General features: G+C 44.6%; 2 protein-coding genes across 2 annotated transcripts; both read right to left on the reverse strand.

The window, feature by feature from the left end:
- Positions 1-6,475: 6,475 nt before the first annotated feature.
- LOC130590587 (uncharacterized) lies at positions 6,476-7,449 on the reverse strand. Its single transcript, XM_057393079.1, has 3 exons — positions 7,332-7,449; positions 7,124-7,247; positions 6,476-6,978 (listed from the first exon to the last, which is right to left on the reverse strand). The coding sequence occupies exons 2-3, from the start codon at positions 7,217-7,219 to the stop codon at positions 6,640-6,642; spliced, it is 435 nt and encodes a 144-aa protein (XP_057249062.1). The 5' UTR covers positions 7,220-7,247; positions 7,332-7,449; the 3' UTR covers positions 6,476-6,639.
- A 98-nt stretch (positions 7,450-7,547) lies between these two features.
- Positions 7,548-9,664, reverse strand: LOC130590468 (uncharacterized). The gene is made up of 4 exons (XM_057392911.1): positions 9,297-9,664; positions 8,713-9,033; positions 8,532-8,631; positions 7,548-8,461 (listed from the first exon to the last, which is right to left on the reverse strand). The coding sequence occupies exons 1-4, from the start codon at positions 9,662-9,664 to the stop codon at positions 7,760-7,762; spliced, it is 1,491 nt and encodes a 496-aa protein (XP_057248894.1). The 3' UTR covers positions 7,548-7,759.
- Positions 9,665-19,450: the final 9,786 nt, after the last annotated feature.

The following is a 19,450-nucleotide window of genomic DNA, read 5'->3' on the forward strand; positions in this document are numbered from 1 at the left end:
ATTTTAACAAAAAATGTGTCCAAGGGGAATCTTATCCCAAAATCAAGCATGTGGGCATAAATAACTACATGACCGGAAGGGCAATCCGTAACACGGCTCCCTTCGGCCGGGAGTACCAGTCGGTATCCCTCAGGAAAAGCAAAGTATTTTGGGACTTTGATAAGGAACTTGCTCTTCCGGCAAGTATTGGCCTAGCCGCTATCCAATTGAACACCAGCGGCATAGCCTTCGTCACTAGACGGCATAAACAGTTCAGCTAGGCTATCCTCATCTGACTCCTTAGGAATAACTTCCGGAGGGTCATCCAGGTTAGAATCATCCTCAGCCTCTAAGGTAGTGGACTCCTCGTCTGATTCTGCTACATACCTCTCTGTGCTCTCCACGGCGTCTGAATGCATAGGGGAAACAGGTATCTCCCTAGGTACCGGTCTGTTAGATATCTCACCAATCTCAAAAGTAGATCGGCGGACAGGGGGCTCACCAGAAGGAAATAGCTCTGGGAAATGTTTCGCTAAGCCTACCATGGTCCCATATTGTCCATAAACATTCACTCCTAAAGCCTCAACTTGTCCTACTACTATTCCCAAGGGCGAGGCGCGAATGACCGGCTCATTATCCAGTCTACCGGAAACACTACAGTCCTTTTTACTATTGATCCTACGTTCATGGATGGAATTAGTCATAGGTGAATCATTAACCCCCACAGATCTAAGGGAGGTCCTATCAGAATCCACGTCACTTTCCGTCATGACGGAAGGAGTCTTAGAGATATTTTGCGAATTGGAATTCTCGGAATTGGAAGACATTATAAATAAGACGGTATGAAAGATGGGAAAAGTTTCGATGAAATACCTGGAAGTAGGGATGCGAGGAGTAAATACACCGGAATCAACAAATAGCGTGAGGCTGGAAGAAGAAGTCGCGCACAACCGTCAAGAGCGCAAAAGGGGAGTAGAGAGAGAGAAAGTCCGTTATGAATGCAAACGCAAGAGAGATAAAATGAGAAATGAAGGAAGCAAGGCGCTCAAAGGGTATTTATAGAAGAAGTCGCGGTCGAGATTAAGTGACTCTTCGTCTTCCCGTCCCGATCATGACACGTGTTGTTCAGTAGCACCCAGTTGTGGAGCAGTTACTCCTGCTGAGCTCTAAATACAGGTGCGCAGGCCGCGGCAACGATTGAAATTCTCTGGCCAACGTTTCGCATTCCTTCGTCGAAAAATAAGTCAGCATCACCCATGTCGGTTTAGAATCTGCTAAGCAGGATATGTCTACATTAGACATACCGGCTTGGGGGCTAGTTGTGTGGGGGCTGACTAAGTTCCATACCGGCTTAATTTAACCTATGTGGTTTAAGCACTTTATAAGGAACTGAGGACACGGTCATTCCGGTCCAATAACGGTTAAATATTATACGGGCCTATGGTCCAAGGCTTGGATAAGATCCAACCCATCACTTCAGTGCCTACGAGCCTAAAAGATATACTTTCATTAGAAGATAAGAATACGTCCTAAGGGAATATTCTTGGGGATATTTCCCGCAAATACCGGGCCCAACACAGATATGGGCTTACTCGGGTCCCTATAAATACTCCGTTGATCTGAGTCATAAGGTACGTTCACGAATCCCAATACATTCTACTTGAGAGCTACCAGCTTTAACCAAATACTGACTTAGGCATCGGAGGGGCGTTCCTCGGATCAACCCTCGAGGCTAGTTTACGTATTCTCTTTTGCAAGGATCCAAACCGGCTTCAATACAAGGGTTTACCGGTTCAAGGCCCTGTAATTTGTCCCATACCGGAACAATAATTCTTTATACGAAACACACATTGCAATTTTGATTTAAGCAATTGCGTAGATAGCTTCATAATCAAATTATCAACTGCCATTCTGAGTTTTTCCAAGTTCATCTCTAGCTGCAACAGAACAGAAATCAATGAGTTCAACAAGTTACAGAGGTGAGCAAAGATGAAGTATAAGGATAAAACATTAGCAAACTTGGCCATCTCCATAGTCAGTGTTGAGATGAATGAGGGAGGCAATAAACTCAGCATAATGCCTCATGACATGATGAGGGCAAACATCATCTTCCCACAATGTTTTCACATTTGCATAACGCAGACTGCTGATGTGCATGTCAAAGGCCATCTTAAAATAAGGCCATAGTGCAATCTTCACGTAAAATAGGAAACTATAAAGTTGTATTTCATAATAACATTAGAAAATGCAGTTGTCTTTGTCAACAATAAAACATGAATCATAGAAGGTTCAAAGACTTAAGTTTCACAAAAAGTACGATTGTAGAGAGCATTAGAACGGATATTATCGATGCACAAGAACTATAATAGCCATCATAAAATCAAAGTCACCACCAAAGTTTCTTTATCTCCAAGCAGTAAGTATTATTTTACATAATTCAAGGCAATAAAAGTTATTCAAAATACACACACCCTATCCAGGTATGAGTCCAACAAGGGAATCGGCCGTCTTGACATGATAAGCTGCAAGGAAGATGGAGTCAATTCTTATGACAAGTTGACAGCACTCACAGCATAGCAAAGAAATGGAAAACAAGCGATATAAATGTTAATATGAAATGTTGATTCTGCATTTAGAGACGATGGGAGAGTAGGTATTGGGAGTTTTGCGAGATGAATATGGTGATGTACTACTATCTATGTGTGATGTTTGGAGGGGAGCGTGTTCAGTAGAAGAAGGGGAAGCCTTGATGGCGAGGAGTCGAATCCAAATCGCTATGGAAGCTGGTTTCAAAATTTTCAGCTTGGTAACTGGTAGCCAGGTGCTTTGGGAAGTTCTTAGAAGACAAAAAAACAAAAGCTCCATATTCGGTGTGCTCCTTCATGATATTTGCATATTAGTGGCTTAGTGTCCTATGATCTCTTTCATATATGTTAGGCAAACTGGTAACATGGTAGCTCATATACTAGAAAAGAAAAGTCTTCATTTGAATGAATTGGTTGTGTGGTAAGAAGAGGCACCATATGATGGTCTTTAGGTTATAATCTTTGACTTGAGCAAATAATGTGATAAAAACATTCCCGTCAAAATCATATTTAGTAATGTATTATACAGCTCCGTATATTGATTGTAATTTCAGCAACAATTGAGCTGGACTACCAAAGTTTTGAGCATAAATTCCCAATTTTTTTAGGGGAAACTCATAGTCTCAATTTGTTACAAATAAATATTTCATAAACTTCCCTACAAAATACCAGTAACCAGGAAGAATAAATCAAATTCACCTCAAACCATATTTAGTAATGTATTATACAACTCCGTTCTTCACGATAATAGGTGGAGAAAAATACAGGTCCTATAATCTTTCAAACTAAAACTTGAAACCCTAATTCGTGAAATTCAATGAAATTAAACACAATCTAGATTATGAAATTCAACATAAAGAAGATTGAGGAAAGAAAAAGTAATGAAAGAAGGAAATACATGTAATGGAAGGTAAGATGAGGGAGAAAGGACCGGTTTCCTAGTGAATAAGCAGCGGCGGCTACGGCAAGCAACAACATCAGCAAATTGAGGACAACCGACTAAAATGGAAATTGAAGAAAAATAACCATAGCATTCGGAAGTAGCGACAAGCAGACAAGTCCATTCATTATCTGTTTCGGGTAAAAACTTGTAATATGATATTTTGGGGAGTCGTCTCGAGTTGTGCCCTTGTCCATTTCGAACAGGCCTCGTTTGGTCGGCTATAATCCTGCAAAACAAGGAAACCTACCCGGGGGTGCCCCGAGAACGCCCCTCCGACGCTCAAGTCAGTAAATAACTTTGTGGAGGGAGAAAGTAGTGAGAGAAGTTCTCAAGTGGTAGAGATTAGATACCTGAGTTATGGGGATACATTCCCTATTTATAGAGAGATGTTCCAGATGAAAACTGCCACTTGTATTGCCAACAAGGGTATTTTTGTCCCTTAAGCGATTATGGGCCTAGCAAGGCTATGGACTAATATGTGAGGCTTTGTTCCCGGTGAGGGTATTTTCTCCTTGTCACATATTATTGGGCTCGCCATATTTTGGGCCAAACATTAGCCCCACGCTCAATATGGGATTAAAGACCCTATGTAAATCGTGTGTTGAGCGGAATTTTGAAGATTATTTGATCCGAAAATAGCTTTCGACCTCGCAGATCCACATATAAGCGGGCTGGTGGCCCCATGTTTACTTGCCATGTATTTGCTTGTAATTTGTATTTGTGATTTAATTCGTTGCCCTTCGAATTTGAAGAGGAATGGTTGACTGTTACATTAACAACTAAGTACTAAGATGAGTTTTGACTTTTACCCCATGCATTCATTATTTCACGTGGGCTTGTATGATCGAGCTGCTCAATGAGCACATTTTAGGCGCCATTTTTCAAACAACTCAAAGTCTTCATGCTTGCCTCACTAAACATATCTTCTTCGAGCAAACCCAAATTTCATGTGACCTTTCGAACGCTATACTCGTCTTCCTCGGGCAAGGCGATCGTCCTCACGCAACCAAAAAACCGAGGCATGCAATCACAGGTGAGTGTCTCTCGAGGTTTTGAACGATACTCGACACATGATATCTAGCAGGAGAGAGAGGGCTCTAGGACCCAACCTGTGCTCGAAGAGTAGAGTAGAGCCGTGCTCGTGTCCACCTATTGGTGCTGCAGCTAGCACCATTCCAGCCATACTTAGGTCGCTCGAGCTGGAGAGAGATGCTTGGCTCGAGTAGAGGAGAGGAGTGAACCAACTCACACCTTCAAGGAGCACAACAAGAATGTTGGGGTCTAGCGTCCGACAAAATCGGACGGCAAAAAAGCAGGGACGGACGGTAAATAATTTAGCGTCCGCCAACGGACGCTAAAGAGCCGATGCAAAACCCTTGGTCGCTAATGGCTGGATTAGCGTCCGATTGACGGACGCTAAGTATTAGCGACCGCCTTCGCTATGTTCACGTCCGCAAAAAACACTGACGCAAAATAGCGTCCGTTTCGTTTGGCGGACGCTAGTTAGCGACCGCTTTAGCGGACGCAAGTTAGCGTCTGGTGCGCGGCGGACGCTATTTTGCGTCAGGTTATACGGACGCTAATTTCAAAATTCGGTCGCTACTTCCTCGACCTCTTGCATGATTCAAATTACTTTTAGCGGACGTTAACTTCATAGACGGACGCTAATTTCCCTTTTTTTTTTAATACAATGCTAATTGTATTTGAATATTTGTTAACCTGTTTCGTTTTCCAATCAAATATATACTCAAGCTGTCCGCTAATGCGCCGAATTCTGCACTAATGACCTGTTTGCATTAAATATAAATTCATAAATACACTAATATAAATTCATACATACATAAGCATAAGTTAACGGTTTTAACTAAATTATATGTTTTCACGTTCCGAAATATAAACAAGATAGATAGTGCAAGCTAATGTAGGATCCTAAGTCGCACACGCATCACCACCATCGCTGGGGGGGTCTCGAGGCCCGGGAGAGGGGAATGAACCACCACACTGGCTCATCATCTGGCTGTATGTCTCCATAGTGGCCCTCATTTGCGTCAGGTACTCATCATACACCCTGCGATCCTCCTCTCTCTCCTTTTGCCTGGCGATGCGTTCCTCTTCTATCACCTTCTGCATGCGCTCACGTTCTCTTTGCATCTCGGCTCTCTCTTCGTCAAACTTCGCAGACAACTAAGAAAACATGGAAGGAGTGCAACTGGAGGACGAACTACCTCCTCCCATCGAAGACCTCTCAAAATAGAGGTCTGCACTCGTCCCCAAACCAGGAACCCACCTTTCTTTCTGCCACCAACAGTCTCAAAGAAAATCTGGTTCGGGGCCTTGGTTTCACCTCTTTCTTCACATTGAGTAAGAGTTTTGTCATAACTTTCCTGCAAGAATGGATTAAGCAAGTTTAAGACACTTAGCCAATCAAAATGAGAAAAACTAAGCCATTTCGAGCCTTTTTTGGGTTTCATGTTCCTATAATCCTACCTCTATGCCTATTTCAAGTTTTAATGCTCATGCAAGTCCTAGAATACTCATTTAAACTTTCTACTACTTGGTTGTATGATTCAAGCAAGTTTAAGACACTTAGCCAATCAATATGAGAAAAACTAAGCCATTTCGAGCCTTTTTTGGGTTTCATGTTCCTATAATCCTACCTTACCTATTTCAAGTTCTAATGCTCATGCAAGTCCTAGAATACTCATTTAAACTTTCTACTACTTGGTTGTATGATTCAAGCAAGTTTAAGACACTTAGCCAATCAAAATGAGATAAACTAAGCTATTTTTGAGCCTTTTTTGGGTTTCATGTTCCTATAATCCTACCTCTATGCCTATTTCAAGTTCTAATGGCTCATGCAAGTCCTAGAATACTCATTTAAACTTTCTACTACTTGGTTGTATGATTTCAAGCAAGTTTAAGACACTTAGCCAATCAAAATGAGATAAACTAAGCTATTTTTGAGCCTTTTTTGGGTTTCATGTTCATTTACCTTGATTTTTTGGACTTTGTCATTGATCGGCACCTTCTTTCCAGACTCATCCCTCATGTGTGTGTCCATGAACAAGTCCACAGCGGAAGGCAGCACCCCTCCACGCTGTGCGGCCTACACGTTCAAAGACATTAATTAAATCAATTTTCTAGATCAAATGTATTCAAACAAGTTACACTTACCAATCTCTTGGCGCGCTCTGCTGAGGAAATGGAGCCCTGGACATGAGAAGGAGGTACGCTGCTGGTCAAGTCACCTCCTCGCCGGTTCTTGCTAGCCTTCTGAGATCGTGCTTTGAACTCCTTATCCTGAGCATTCTTCATCATCTGCTCGTGAATGCTCAGAGACAACCATGTCGGACAAACACCACCCTTCTTCTTTACTATCGAGTGGTGATTATCTTTCAACCTTTTGGCCATTTTCCTGTCGTATGTAGACCTCACTTGAGATTGAAGCTCCTCCCTCCATTTATATGTGCCCTACATGCATATAACAAACCAATCACAAAGGGTTAGTTTACATATTATAAACTTAAGTATAAAGGGTTAGTTTACGTATATAAGAAAACTAATCACAACGAGTTAATATTTTTACTTATTATAAACTTAACAAATATGATTTCACCTTGAAAATAGAGAACCAAAGGTTTTTTGTATCGTCATCAACCTGCGAATAGTTCCTCCATGGATGATGGAAATGTTGCTTGAAGCATTTAGTCATGTCGCGAATGACTCCATTGTCTTCAAACCTGATAAAAAGCAATTAAAACCAAGTGAACAACACCAATAAAATCTATTAAAAGTAATAAAGTATTACGCTCAATATAACTTACCAAAGTCCATTGGGATCCAACTCCTTTTTCTTGTCACCTACCCCAGCCTCATGATTATCCTCGTCCCTCTCCAACTCGCCATCACGCTCAGGCTGAGGCTCACGCCCCTCTCTGCCACTACCCCATCACGAGGACCACCTCTGGATCCGGTACCTGATGACATCTGAAAAGCTTGAAAGTAATCACATATTATAATCAATAAACTATGAAATTAATCATAAACAAATTATAAAACCGTAGTACAAAATATTGAAAATCACATAATTAATCAATTTGGAAAAAGCTTCAAATTAAAAACATATTAAATGACTAAAACACATATAATAAAAATAAATAATATGTCTTACACATAGAGGTCTGCACTAGCGATAAAATGACAAACATATTGTCTTACAACAAAAGCAAACTACATAAGGTAACAAAATACACTAAACGTCATCAAACAAATCATCCTCGTCATCATCATCGTCAGTCAAATCACCAGTCTCGTCGCTGCTTTCATAATCACTTGGTTCTCCTTGTTCATTCGGCGCCTCAAATTCCATGATCTCATCATTATTGTTGTCGTCACCAGCATCATAATCTGGTATCTCATCCGGAGCACAAAGAACTGCAGCGGTATCAACTCTTTCCTCCTGGAGAACATCCAAATCAACCGGGGCATCAACTTCGGACCTTGCCTTCGTTTTAAACACAGCCCACCATTGCATTTTATCCCTCCTAAGACTGGGATACGGCGCGTAGTATACTTGGCTAACTTGGTACGACAATACAAACGGATCATATTTTGGGTATTTCTTGGTGTGATTGACTTCCACAAGTTTGTACTGTTCATGAATGTTCATACCCTTGTCCGAGTCCATCCAATTGCACTTGAACAAAATTGTCTTATAAACAGCCAAATTACCATGGTACACCAGTTCAATAACCTCCTCCAAAATGCCAAAGTAATCAGCTCTATCAGCAGCTTGTACACATACACCATAGTTCATAGTTGACTTATTCTTGCCATATTCCTGTGTATGAAAGTTATATCCATTCACAAAGAACTGATTCCACGTTCTCACTTGTCTGGAAGGACCCATAGCAAGAGCTCGAGTGACATCGTCACTTGTCATGGCACCAAGGACCTGATTTTAGGGACTAAGTTAGTTCATGAAGGAATCTCAATGGTTATAACAAATAATGTACGAAACTCACATTTGTCTTGAACCAACTAGGGAACTCGGCTTCGCATTTGCTCCACACATCATCCTTAGCAATGTTCGGTCTTGAATTGACAATATAATCCTCGAATCGCCTTGAGTAAGTAATGTCACACACGTTAGGCAAAGGACAAGTAGAATGTAACACAATGGGTCTACAACTTCTCACCAATTACCTTTCATAATCACTTAAGATGCCACTGTTTGCAAGTACGTAAAGATGTGCTCGATCGTACTCCTTGTCTTGCAACCATCGCAAACGTCCATCTGTTCCCGGTCGACCGCAGTCTTCCCTGAACAACTCGGGGACACCAAGACCATGTGTGCTAGCGACATCAGGATTGACATTTCTTCCTAAGTCCCTTGATTTTGTGTCAACCCCGGGCTGAAAGTAGTTGGAGCAGAAGTTCGCTATCTCCTCAGTTACGTAGGCATTGCATATTGAACCTTCAACACGTGCTTTGTTTCCCACTTTACGTTTTAAGTGGTTAAGCAACCTGTCAGTAAGGTGAGGATTAGCATTTTATGTATGAATTCAGTATTGTATGACACTTAAAACAAATTCAATTACCTTTCGAAAGGGTACATCCATCTATACTGGACGGGGCCACCAACTTTTGCTTCATAAGGCAAGTGAACCGGCAAGTGCTCCATTGAATTAAAAAATGATGGAGGAAAGATTTTTTCCAACTTGCATAAGATCTCAGCGATGTTGTTCTCTAAGCGCTTCATCTCACTGACTTTGATTGTGGACGCACACAAGTCTCGAAAGAATTGACTTATTTCGGTTATCGCCTTCCAAACATGCAAAGGAAGCAATTCTTTTAGACCAACCGGCAACAGCCTCTCCATGAATACATGACAGTCATGGCTCTTCAATCCTTGCAATTTACTACAACTAAGATCCACGCATCTACTCAAGTTCGATGCAAAGCCATCTGGAAACTTCAAGTCACGTACCCACTCACAAAATACCTTTTTCTGAGCCTTGTCGAGTGTGTAAGGTGCTTTAGGCTTGGCCAAATTCCCCATACCATCATCAACAAGCTCCAGTTCCCGGCGTTTGCAAACACGTGCCATATCCTTTCTTGCACTAAGGGTGTCTGAAGTTTGACCCTTCACATCCATCACAGTGTTAATGAGTTGGTCGAAAAAATTCTTCTCAACATGCATGACATCTAAGTTGTGACGGATAATCAAATCTTTCCAATATGGAAGCTCCCACAAAATATTCTGTTTCAACCAACCTTTTTTATCCTTCTTCAATCGGTTCAGCGCCTCGGGACCATCAGTTGCTTTAGGTAAGTCCTTCACGCACTGCCACAGTTCCTCTCCAGACATTATGTGAGGAGCTACGCCATTCTCAACCCTATTCTTACAAAAAGCAGTCTTATTCCTTCGAAATGGGTGGTCAGAATGAAGAAATTGTCGATGACAATCGAACCATGTCACTTTACCCCCATGTTCAAGCCAGAATGCCTTGCTTTTATCCATGCAATAAGGCATGCCTTCTTTCCAGCAGTTGACCATCCGGACAACATATTATATGCAGGAAAGTCACTAATTGTCCAAAGCAGCGATGCTCGAAGGTTGAAATTTTGCTTCCTTGAAACATCATAGGTCGTAGCCCCAATATGCCACAACTGCTTCAACTCTTCAACTAGAGGCTGCATAAACACATCCAAGTTTCCTTTGGGATTTTTAGGTCCCGGAACGAGCAAAGAAAGAAACATGAATGGTTTCTTCATGCACATGGATGGAGGCAAATTGTATGGTGTGAGGATAACTGGCCAGCATGAATATTGCCCTCCAAACTTACCATATGGAGAAAATCCATCGGTGCACAGCCCGAGTCTAACATTTCGAGCCTCAGCGGCGAAATCGGGAAAGGTTCTATCAAAGTGTTTCCATGCTTCACTGTCACTTGGATGTGCTAAGGTACCCTGCATTCGAGGATTGTCGGCATGCCATGTCATTTTCTCAGAGATATTCTTAGTTGCAAACAACCTCTGCAACCTCGGTGTGATTGGAAAGTACATTAACACTTTTGCAGGAATAAGTTTGCCCTTAGAAGTTTTCTTGTACCGATCACTACCGCATACACTACATTTATCTAAGTGAGCATCGCCCTTCCAAAACAACATACAACCTTTAGGACATGCATGTATCCTCTCATGAGGAAGCTCCAAACCCTTTAGAACTTTCTTTTGTGTCGTAGAAAGTTCTTCCCATGTTGTTGTTCTGGGGTATCACCTCATTCAATAAACTAAGAAAACCATCAACACACCTGTGTGGTAGGTTATACTCACACTTTAAACTTATGATTCTAGAAGCCATCTCCAGCACGGACATCTTGCTCCCTTCATACAAGGGATTCTCGATCGCCTTAAGAAGGTCAAAAACTTCTTTGCTTCACCATTTGGTTCTTCTTCAACTGAGTTTGAACGCAAGCATGGCATGATCTTCAGTATTCCCTAAAGCATCCACAACCATATCCATATATGGATTTGACTGAGCAGAAGATGAGGAGGACCCCGTAGCACGTTCACCATGACATAACCAGTCAAAGTAATTCGGTTTAAAACCCTTACTGTACAAATGTACTTTGACCGTGTCCACATCCAAATAACGCAAGTTATTACACCTCATGCATGGACATTTTATCTTATCACCGTCATTTAAATGAGGATGTTGTAAACAAAACTCAATGAACTTATCAACTCCTGTCACATACTCAGTTCTAAGGGCACGCCCATCAAGTCTTTTATACATCCAGCTACGTTCCTTCCTTTTCATAATTTAAAACTCTACATACAACTAGCAAGTATCAATTCACTATATTCACTACTTGTTAATGGAAGTACGTAAGATATGTATGGACAACTATTAGACAATTTATGAATAATTAAGAATTACTAAACAAATCCAAAAGATTAACAACACTATATAATAAATAAATTCACAAATATATAGTGCACATATACTAAATATACATTAAGTCTATTATACTAAATAATCAATTCAATTCGATACAACTAAATATACGTGTAATAAATTAATCACTCAATTTATCTAGAACATTAATAACATTACTTCACTAATTATTATGAATAAATTAAACAAGTTGATGAACAACACCAATACTAAGCATGTTCTTTTATCAACAACACTTAACATATTCAATTACCAACAACAACACTTAACATATTTAATTATCAACAACAACAACACTTAACATGTTCAATTATCAACAACAAATTCACTAAACAACAACAACAATACAATTAAAAACAACAACAAATCCACTAAACAACAACAACAATACAATTAAAAACAACAACAAATTCACTAAATAACAACAACAATACAATTAAAAACAACAACAAATTCACTAAACAATAACAACAATACAATTAAAAACAACAACAACAAATTCAGTAAACAACAACAACAATACAATTAAAAACAACAACAATCATCACACACAACAACAACAACTATCAACAACAACTATGAACAACAACTATACATCAAAAATACCAAAAACCCTAATTAACAACAAGAAATTCAAGCAAAAAATCAACAAAATTAAAGTATAAATCCATACCTTAAACAACTGTAGAAGGGAGAGAAAAGGAGGTGGCGGCTCGGCGGCTCCACGGTGGCGGCGTATCAGCCCTAGCAGAGAGAGAGCTGCGGCGCCACGTGAAGAGAGAGAGTGAGCTTTAGGACGCCACGCGAAGAGAGAGAGAAAGCAGCGGCAGGGCGGCAAAGTCGCGAGTCCGGCGGCGGTCGGAGTGTCCGGCGACAGGAGATAAGATTCGCCGGCGAAAATGAGAGAGTGAGGTTAGGTTTTTTGTAGATTGGGGAAGGTGTGGTCGAAAAAGTCTGGGGAGGGGTCGAAGAGTTCTTGGTATATCCACGCAAATAGCGTCCGCCAAGGGACTTTACCGTCCGCTTGACGGACGCTAATTTGCGTCTGCCAAAAAATCGGACGCTGATGGGCATTGGCGGACGCTACTTGCCGTCTACTTAGTAAACGGACGTTAAAGTGGATGCTATTTACCGTCTGATTGTAATACGGACGCTATTTTCGCGGATATCGTCTGTTTTGTTAGACGGACGCGAAGGTCAGACGCTAAAGACGCGGATTCTTGTTGTGGAGGTCGAAGTACGGACGTCCCCGAGTAGGTCGAAGCACTTGGTTCGTTTAATATAATATGCTCCTTGCATTCAGTAGTTTACGTGAGTGGACCACGAATGCTGCTCGAGCCCGTTGTTCTTATGCACCAATTTTCAAACAAGTTGAAGTCTTCGTATTTGCTCAAAGGATGTTTCCATGACATAACTTCTCTGAGGTCATTCGGAAAGCTTTTCTTATACTCATTTCAACACTTCGAGGCACACACATACCTTCTTCGAGAAAGATAATTAAGCTTGAGATTACCCCTTGCATTCGCGACAAAGGCCGACTGCACTTCAAAGGGACGAGTCGGGTCGGGCCGGTGCCAACTCATTTAACACAAACTGATCAATAATCGAGGGACATCATTGCGGATGCTCAAAGAATTTGTATGAAATTGAATTAAGAAGCATTGCAGATGCTCGAGGAGTTCACTTCACCTAGCTCGAGTATGATATTCCGATTGCAAATAAGATAGCCGTAGAAAGAGTCGAGCAGTAAGGGCCAGCAATGGTGATGCGAGGTTAGATTAAACCAAGTGAAAGGTAAGTTCGGACTTTGTTAGCTAAGGGACATGTGCCAGCCGTATCGAAAATACTTGTCCAAGGAGGATCAATGGTAAACTGCCATACTTCGAGGGACTTGCTTAAAAACTTGGTTCGAGATGTAGGTTACTTCGAAGAATTGAAGTAGGGGTCCATCTTTGTATTACTAGCTTGCTTGCTTGTACATCGACTAAGGCAGGTATTCATGGAGTAATATAGATGTTGAGTTCTTGGATGTCTTCGTATTACGAGAACAATACACCATATAATGGTAGGTTTAGTCGACTTTTATTTCCATAAGTACCCATTATTTCATATGACCCAATAGAGAGCAATCTCAAGACCTTTTGTATTATGAGAATAAGAAACCTGAAAATGTAAGATAATCAAATGGAGTTGTGTTTTCATCTCCATGCCGGTGAGCCTATAAATCTCGCGGCCCTTAAATGGATATTGGTCGAGCTCTTGAGGAACTTTTGCTTTAACCCAAGACTTCAAATTTCAAAATATCGAGTGCTAGTGTTTGTATAATGAAGTTCAAAGGGTGCCGACGAACACATGCATGATCCTCGAGACTAGCCAAAGCGCTTAGTTTAAAAAATACTATCCTTCGTTATAACTCCATCGAGCAAAACCATGGTTTAATATTTATGCATACCCTCTTCGAGGTCTCGAACAAGGTAAGCTTGATGGTTGGCGCTACGTATGACTCGAAGCTCGAAGACTAACATACTCGACACTAGGCTTCCCTTGATCGAGGAGGACAAGGTTTCCTGCTCCAAATAAGCGAACAAGAGCCTTGTAGATTGCTCGATCGAGTGAGAATCATGATTTCCAACATGTGAGTGATGCGGCAGGCATGAACCAAGGGAGCGAGTGAGTAGCTCGACCAAGGGAGAGAAGTGAATATCTCAACCAAGGGAAAGAGTGTGTAGCTCGACCAAGGGAGGAAATGAGTAGCTCAAGAATACCAATTAGCACGAGGGAGTGCCCAAGAATATTCTTGCTCAAATGAAAAGCATGGGAAATATTTGTCGTGCCGTTCGAGAATATCACCAATTGACTGAAGATATCTTCGTTTATGGAGACCGAGCGATTCGCCTATGTGACTCCCCTTTCATCCAATTAGCCCCACGCGTAACTCTTAATGTGGGACTTTCCTTCACATTGAGTGTTATGTGGAATTGCTCTTTCAAGAGTTAGTGAGCTCCAAGAGTTCAAGGGACATACATGACACCTCCTCGAGATGACTTCGTTGAGGAGGGAGGGTATGTGACCTCGTTGAGGTGAGTAGGAGGCCGGTTAGACCAAGGAACTCAAGGGATCGTACTTTCTCGAGATGAATTGGGGGGTGAGCCCCATGTACCTCGAGGGGCATTTTGGACCTCGCTCGAGATGTCTTTGGGGCCCGTGAGCCCTACGTATCTCGAGAGACGTCTTGGACCTCGCTCGAGGTGTTCAGGGTCTGGTGAGTCCCATGTACCTCGAGGGACGTCTTGGACCTCGCTCGAGGTGTGCAGTCTCTGGTGAGTCTCATGTACCTCGAGGGATGTCTTGGACCTCGCTCGAGGTGTTTAGGGTCTGGTGAGTCTCATGTATCTCGAGGGACGTCTTGGACCTCGCTCGAGGTGTTCAGGGTCTGGTGAGCCCCATGTACCTTAAGGGGCGTCTTGGACCTCGCTCGAGGTTTTTAGCGTCTAGTGAGCCCCATGTAACTAGAGAAAGTTAAGTCACCTCGCTCGAGGTTACCAAGGGGCTAATGAGGCCCAGGTAACTCGAGGAAGTTCAGAGACCTCGCCCGAGGTTACCCAGGGGCCTATGAGCCCCAGGTAACTCGAGGAAGCTAAGTCACCTCGTTCGAGGTTACCAGGGGCTAATGAGCCCCTAGTAACTCGAGGAAGTTTAGAGACCTCACTCGAGGTTAGCCAGGGGTTGATGAGCCCCAAGTAACTCGAGGAAGTTTCGAGACCTCGTCCGAGGTTACCCAGGGGCCAATGAGCCCCAGGTAACTCGAGGAAGTTTAGAGACCTCGCTCAAGGTTACCTAGGGGCCAAGGAGCCCCAGGTAACTCAAGGAAGTTAAGTCACCTCGCTCGAGGTTCGCCAGGGGCTAATGAGCCCCATGTAACTCGAGGAAGTTCAGAGACCTCGCTCGAGGTTACCCACGGGTGATGAGCCCCAGGTAACTCGAGGAAGTTCTGAGACCTCGCCCGATGTTACCTAGGGGCCAATGAACCCCAGGTAACTCGAGGAAGTTTAGAGACCTCGCCTGAGGTTACCCAGGGGCCAATGCGCCCCAAATAACTCGAGGAAGTTCAGAGACCTCGCTCGAGGTTACCCAGGGGATGATGAGCCCCTGGTAACTCGAGGAAGTTCTGAGACCTTGCCCGAGGTTACCCAGGGGCCAATGAGCCCCAAGTAACTCGAGGGGTATGACACCGTAGCTCTTGACGGGTGTCAAACACCAGCGGCGACGGTGGTCGAGATATCCTCCACTCGATCTGGGTGAGGTGCTAAAGGTAGGTCTTTGGGCTCCATCTGGGCGTGAATTACCCATGGAGTTAGAGCTCTAGCGAGGAGAGGTTCTCATGGTGGCGCAGTTGTACTCCAACGCTGGGTTTAGTTGGACTTCAAATACGCCCTGAGGGAGCGATGGAGTAGCTCAACTAAGGGAGCGATGGAGTAGCTCAACCAAGGGAGCGAGTAAGTAGCTCGACCAAGGGAGCGAGTAAGTAGCTCAACCAAGGGAGCGAGTAAGTAGCTCGACCAATGGAGCGAGTGAGTAGCTCCACCAAGGGAGTGAGGGAGTAGCTCAACCAAGGGAGCGAGTAAGTAGCTCAACCAAGGGAGCGAGTGAGTAGCTCAACCAAGGGAGCGAGTGAGTAGCTCAACCAAGGGAGCGAGTAAGTAGATTGACCAAGGGAGCGTGTGAGTAGCTCGACCAAGGGAGAGAAGTGAATATCTCGACCAAGGGAAAGAGTGCGTAGCTCGACCAAGGGAGGAAATGAGTAGCTCAAGAATACCAATTAGCACGAGGGATTGCCCAAGAATATTCTTGCTCAAATGAAAAGCATGGGAAATATTTGTCGAGCCGTTCGAGAATATCACCAATTGGCCGAAGATATCTTCGTGTTATGGAGACCGAGCGATTCGCCTATGTGACTCCCCTTTCATCCAATTAGCCCCACGCGTAACTCTTAATGTGGGACTTTCCTTCACATTGAGTGTTATGTGGAATTGCTCTTTCAAGAGTTGGTGAGCTCCAAGAGTTCAAGGGACATACATGACACCTCCTTGAGATGACTTCGTTGAGGAGGGAGGGTATGTGACCTCGTTGAGGTGAGTAGGAGGCCGGTGAGACCAAGGAACTCGAGGGATAGTACTTTCTCGAGATGAATTGGGGGGTGAGCCCCATGTACCTCGAGGGGCATTTTGGACCTCGCTCGAGATGTCTTAGGGGCCGTGAGCCCTACGTATCTCGAGAGACGTCTTGGACCTCGCTCGAGGTGTTCAGGGTCAGGTGAGTCCCATGTACCTCGAGGGACGTCTTGGACCTCGCTCGAGGTGTGCAGTGTCTGGTGAGTCTCATGTACCTCGAGGAACGTCTTGGACCTCGCTCGAGGTTTTCAGGGTCTGGTGAGTCTCATGCATCTCGAGGGACGTCTTGGACCTCGCTCGAGGTGTTCAGGGTCTGGTGAGCCCCATGCACCTTAAGGGGCGTCTTGGACCTCGCTCGATGTTTTTAGCGTCTACTGAGCCCCATGTAACTCGAGAAAGTTAAGTCACCTCGCTCGAGGTTACCAAGGGGCTAATGAGGCCCAGGTAACTCGAGGAAGTTCAGAGACCTCGCCCGAGGTTACCCAGGGGCCTATGAGCCCCAGGTAACTCGAGGAAGCTAAGTCACCTCGCTCGAGCTTACCAGGGGCTAATGAGCCCCAAGTAACTCGAGGAAGTTTAGAGACCTCACTCGAGGTTAGCCGGGGGTTGATGAGCCCCAAGTAACTCGAGGAAGTTCCGAGACCTCGTCCGAGGTTACCCAGGGGCCAATGAGCCCCAGGTAACTCGAGGAAGTTTAGAGACCTCGCTCAAGGTTACCCAGGGGCCAATGAGCCCCAGGTAACTCAAGGAAGTTAAGTCACCTCGCTCGAGGTTAGCCAGGGGCTAATGAGCCCCATGTAACTCGAGGAAGTTCAGAGACCTCGCTCGAGGTTACCCACGGGTGATGAGCCCCAGGTAACTCGAGGAAGTTCTGAGACCTCGCCCGATGTTACCTAGGGGCCAATGAACCCCAGGTAACTCGAGGAAGTTTAGAGACCTCGCCTGAGGTTACCCAGGGGCCAATGAGCCCCAAATAACTCGAGGAAGTTCAGAGACCTCGCTCGAGGTTACCCAGGGGATGATGAGCCCCTGGTAACTCGAGGAAGTTCTGAGACCTTGCCCGAGGTTACCCAGGGGCCAATGAGCCCCAAGTAACTCGAGGGGTATGACACCGTAGCTCTTGACGGGTGTCAAACCCAGCGGCGACGGTGGTCGAGATATCCCCCACTCGATCTGGGTGAGGTGCTAAAGGTAGGTCTTTGGGCTCCATCTGGGCGTGAATTACCCATGGAGTTAGAGCTCTAGCGAGGAGAGGTTCTCATGGTGGCGCAGCTTTAATCCAACGCTGGGTTTAGTTGGACTTCAAATACGCCCTGAGGGAGCGATGGAGTAGCTCAACTAAGGGAGCGATGGAGTTGCTCAACCAAGGGAGCGAGTAAGTAGCTCGACCAAGGGAGCGAGTAAGTAGCTCAACCAAGGGAGCGAGTAAGTAGCTCGACCAATGGAGCAAGTGAGTAGCTCCACCAAGGGAGTGAGGGAGTAGCTCAACCAAGGGAGCGAGTAAGTAGCTCAACCAAGGGAGCGAGTGAGTAGCTCAACCAAGGGAGCGAGTGAGTAGCTCAACCAAGGGAGCGAGTAAGTACATTGACCAAGGGAGCGAGTGAGTAGCTCGACCAAGGGAGAGAAGTGAATATCTCGACCAAGGGAAAGAGTGCGTAGCTCGACCAAGGGAGGAAATGAGTAGCTCAAGAATACCAATTAGCACGAGGGATTGCCCAAGAATATTCTTGCTCAAATGAAAAGCATGGGAAATATTTGTCGTGCCGTTCGAGAATATCACCAATTGACCGAAGATATCTTCGTGTTATGGAGACCGAGCGATTCGCCTATGTGACTCCCCTTTCATCCAATTAGCCCCACGCGTAACTCTTAATGTGGGACTTTCCTTCACATTGAGTGTTATGTGGAATTGCTCTTTCAAGAGTTGGTGAGCTCCAAGAGTTCAAGGGACATACATGACACCTCCTTGAGATGACTTCGTTGAGGAGGGAGGGTATGTGACCTCGTTGAGGTGAGTAGGAGGCCGGTGAGACCAAGGAACTCGAGGGATAGTACTTTCTCGAGATGAATTGGGGGGTGAGCCCCATGTACCTCGAGGGGCATTTTGGACCTCGCTCGAGATGTCTTAGGGGCCGTGAGCCCTACGTATCTCGAGAGACGTCTTGGACCTCGCTCGAGGTGTTCAGGGTCAGGTGAGTCCCATGTACCTCGAGGGACGTCTTGGACCTCGCTCGAGGTGTGCAGTGTCTGGTGAGTCTCATGTACCTCGAGGAACGTCTTGGACCTCGCTCGAGGTTTTCAGGGTCTGGTGAGTCTCATGCATCTCGAGGGACGTCTTGGACCTCGCTCGAGGTGTTCAGGGTCTGGTGAGCCCCATGTACCTTAAGGGGCGTCTTGGACCTCGCTCGATGTTTTTAGCGTCTAGTGAGCCCCATGTAACTCGAGAAAGTTAAGTCACCTCGCTCGAGGTTACCAAGGGGCTAATGAGGCCCAGGTAACTCGAGGAAGTTCAGAGACCTCGCCCGAGGTTACCCAGGGGCCTATGAGCCCCAGGTAACTCGAGGAAGTTTAGAGACCTCGCCCGAGGTTACCCAGGGGCCAATGAGCCCCAGGTAACTCAAGGAAGTTAAGTCACCTCGCTCGAGGTTAGCCAGAGGCTAATGCGCCCCAGGTAACTCGAGGAAGTTCAGAGACCTCGCTCGAGGTTACCTAGGGGTGATGAGCCCCAGGTAACTCGAGGAAGTTCTGAGACCTCGCCCGATGTTACCTAGGGGCCAATGAACCCCAGGTAACTCGAGGAAGTTTAGAG

This window comes from Beta vulgaris, chromosome 2 (genome assembly GCF_026745355.1).
Source record: "Beta vulgaris subsp. vulgaris cultivar EL10 chromosome 2, EL10.2, whole genome shotgun sequence".
NCBI classification, from domain to species: Eukaryota; Viridiplantae; Streptophyta; class Magnoliopsida; order Caryophyllales; family Amaranthaceae; genus Beta; species Beta vulgaris.

What these genes read in the sequence shown, in the direction of transcription:
- LOC130590468 (XM_057392911.1), bottom strand. Translation starts at nt 9,664, where the DNA reads ATGGATGTGAAGGGTCAAACTTCAGACACCCTTAGTGCAAGAAAGGAT. An exon ending in AGTCAATTCTTTCGAGACTT is followed by an intron (nt 9,034 to 9,296) that starts GTGTGCGTCCAC and finishes CCTTACTGACAG; the next exon opens with GTTGCTTAACCACTTAAAAC. An exon ending in CTAGTTGGTTCAAGACAAAT is followed by an intron (nt 8,462 to 8,531) that starts GTGAGTTTCGTA and finishes CCCTAAAATCAG; the next exon opens with GTCCTTGGTGCCATGACAAG.
- LOC130590587 (XM_057393079.1), bottom strand. Translation starts at nt 7,219, where the DNA reads ATGACTAAATGCTTCAAGCAACATTTCCATCATCCATGGAGGAACTAT. An exon ending in TTTGGTTCTCTATTTTCAAG is followed by an intron (nt 6,979 to 7,123) that starts GTGAAATCATAT and finishes ATATGCATGTAG; the next exon opens with GGCACATATAAATGGAGGGA.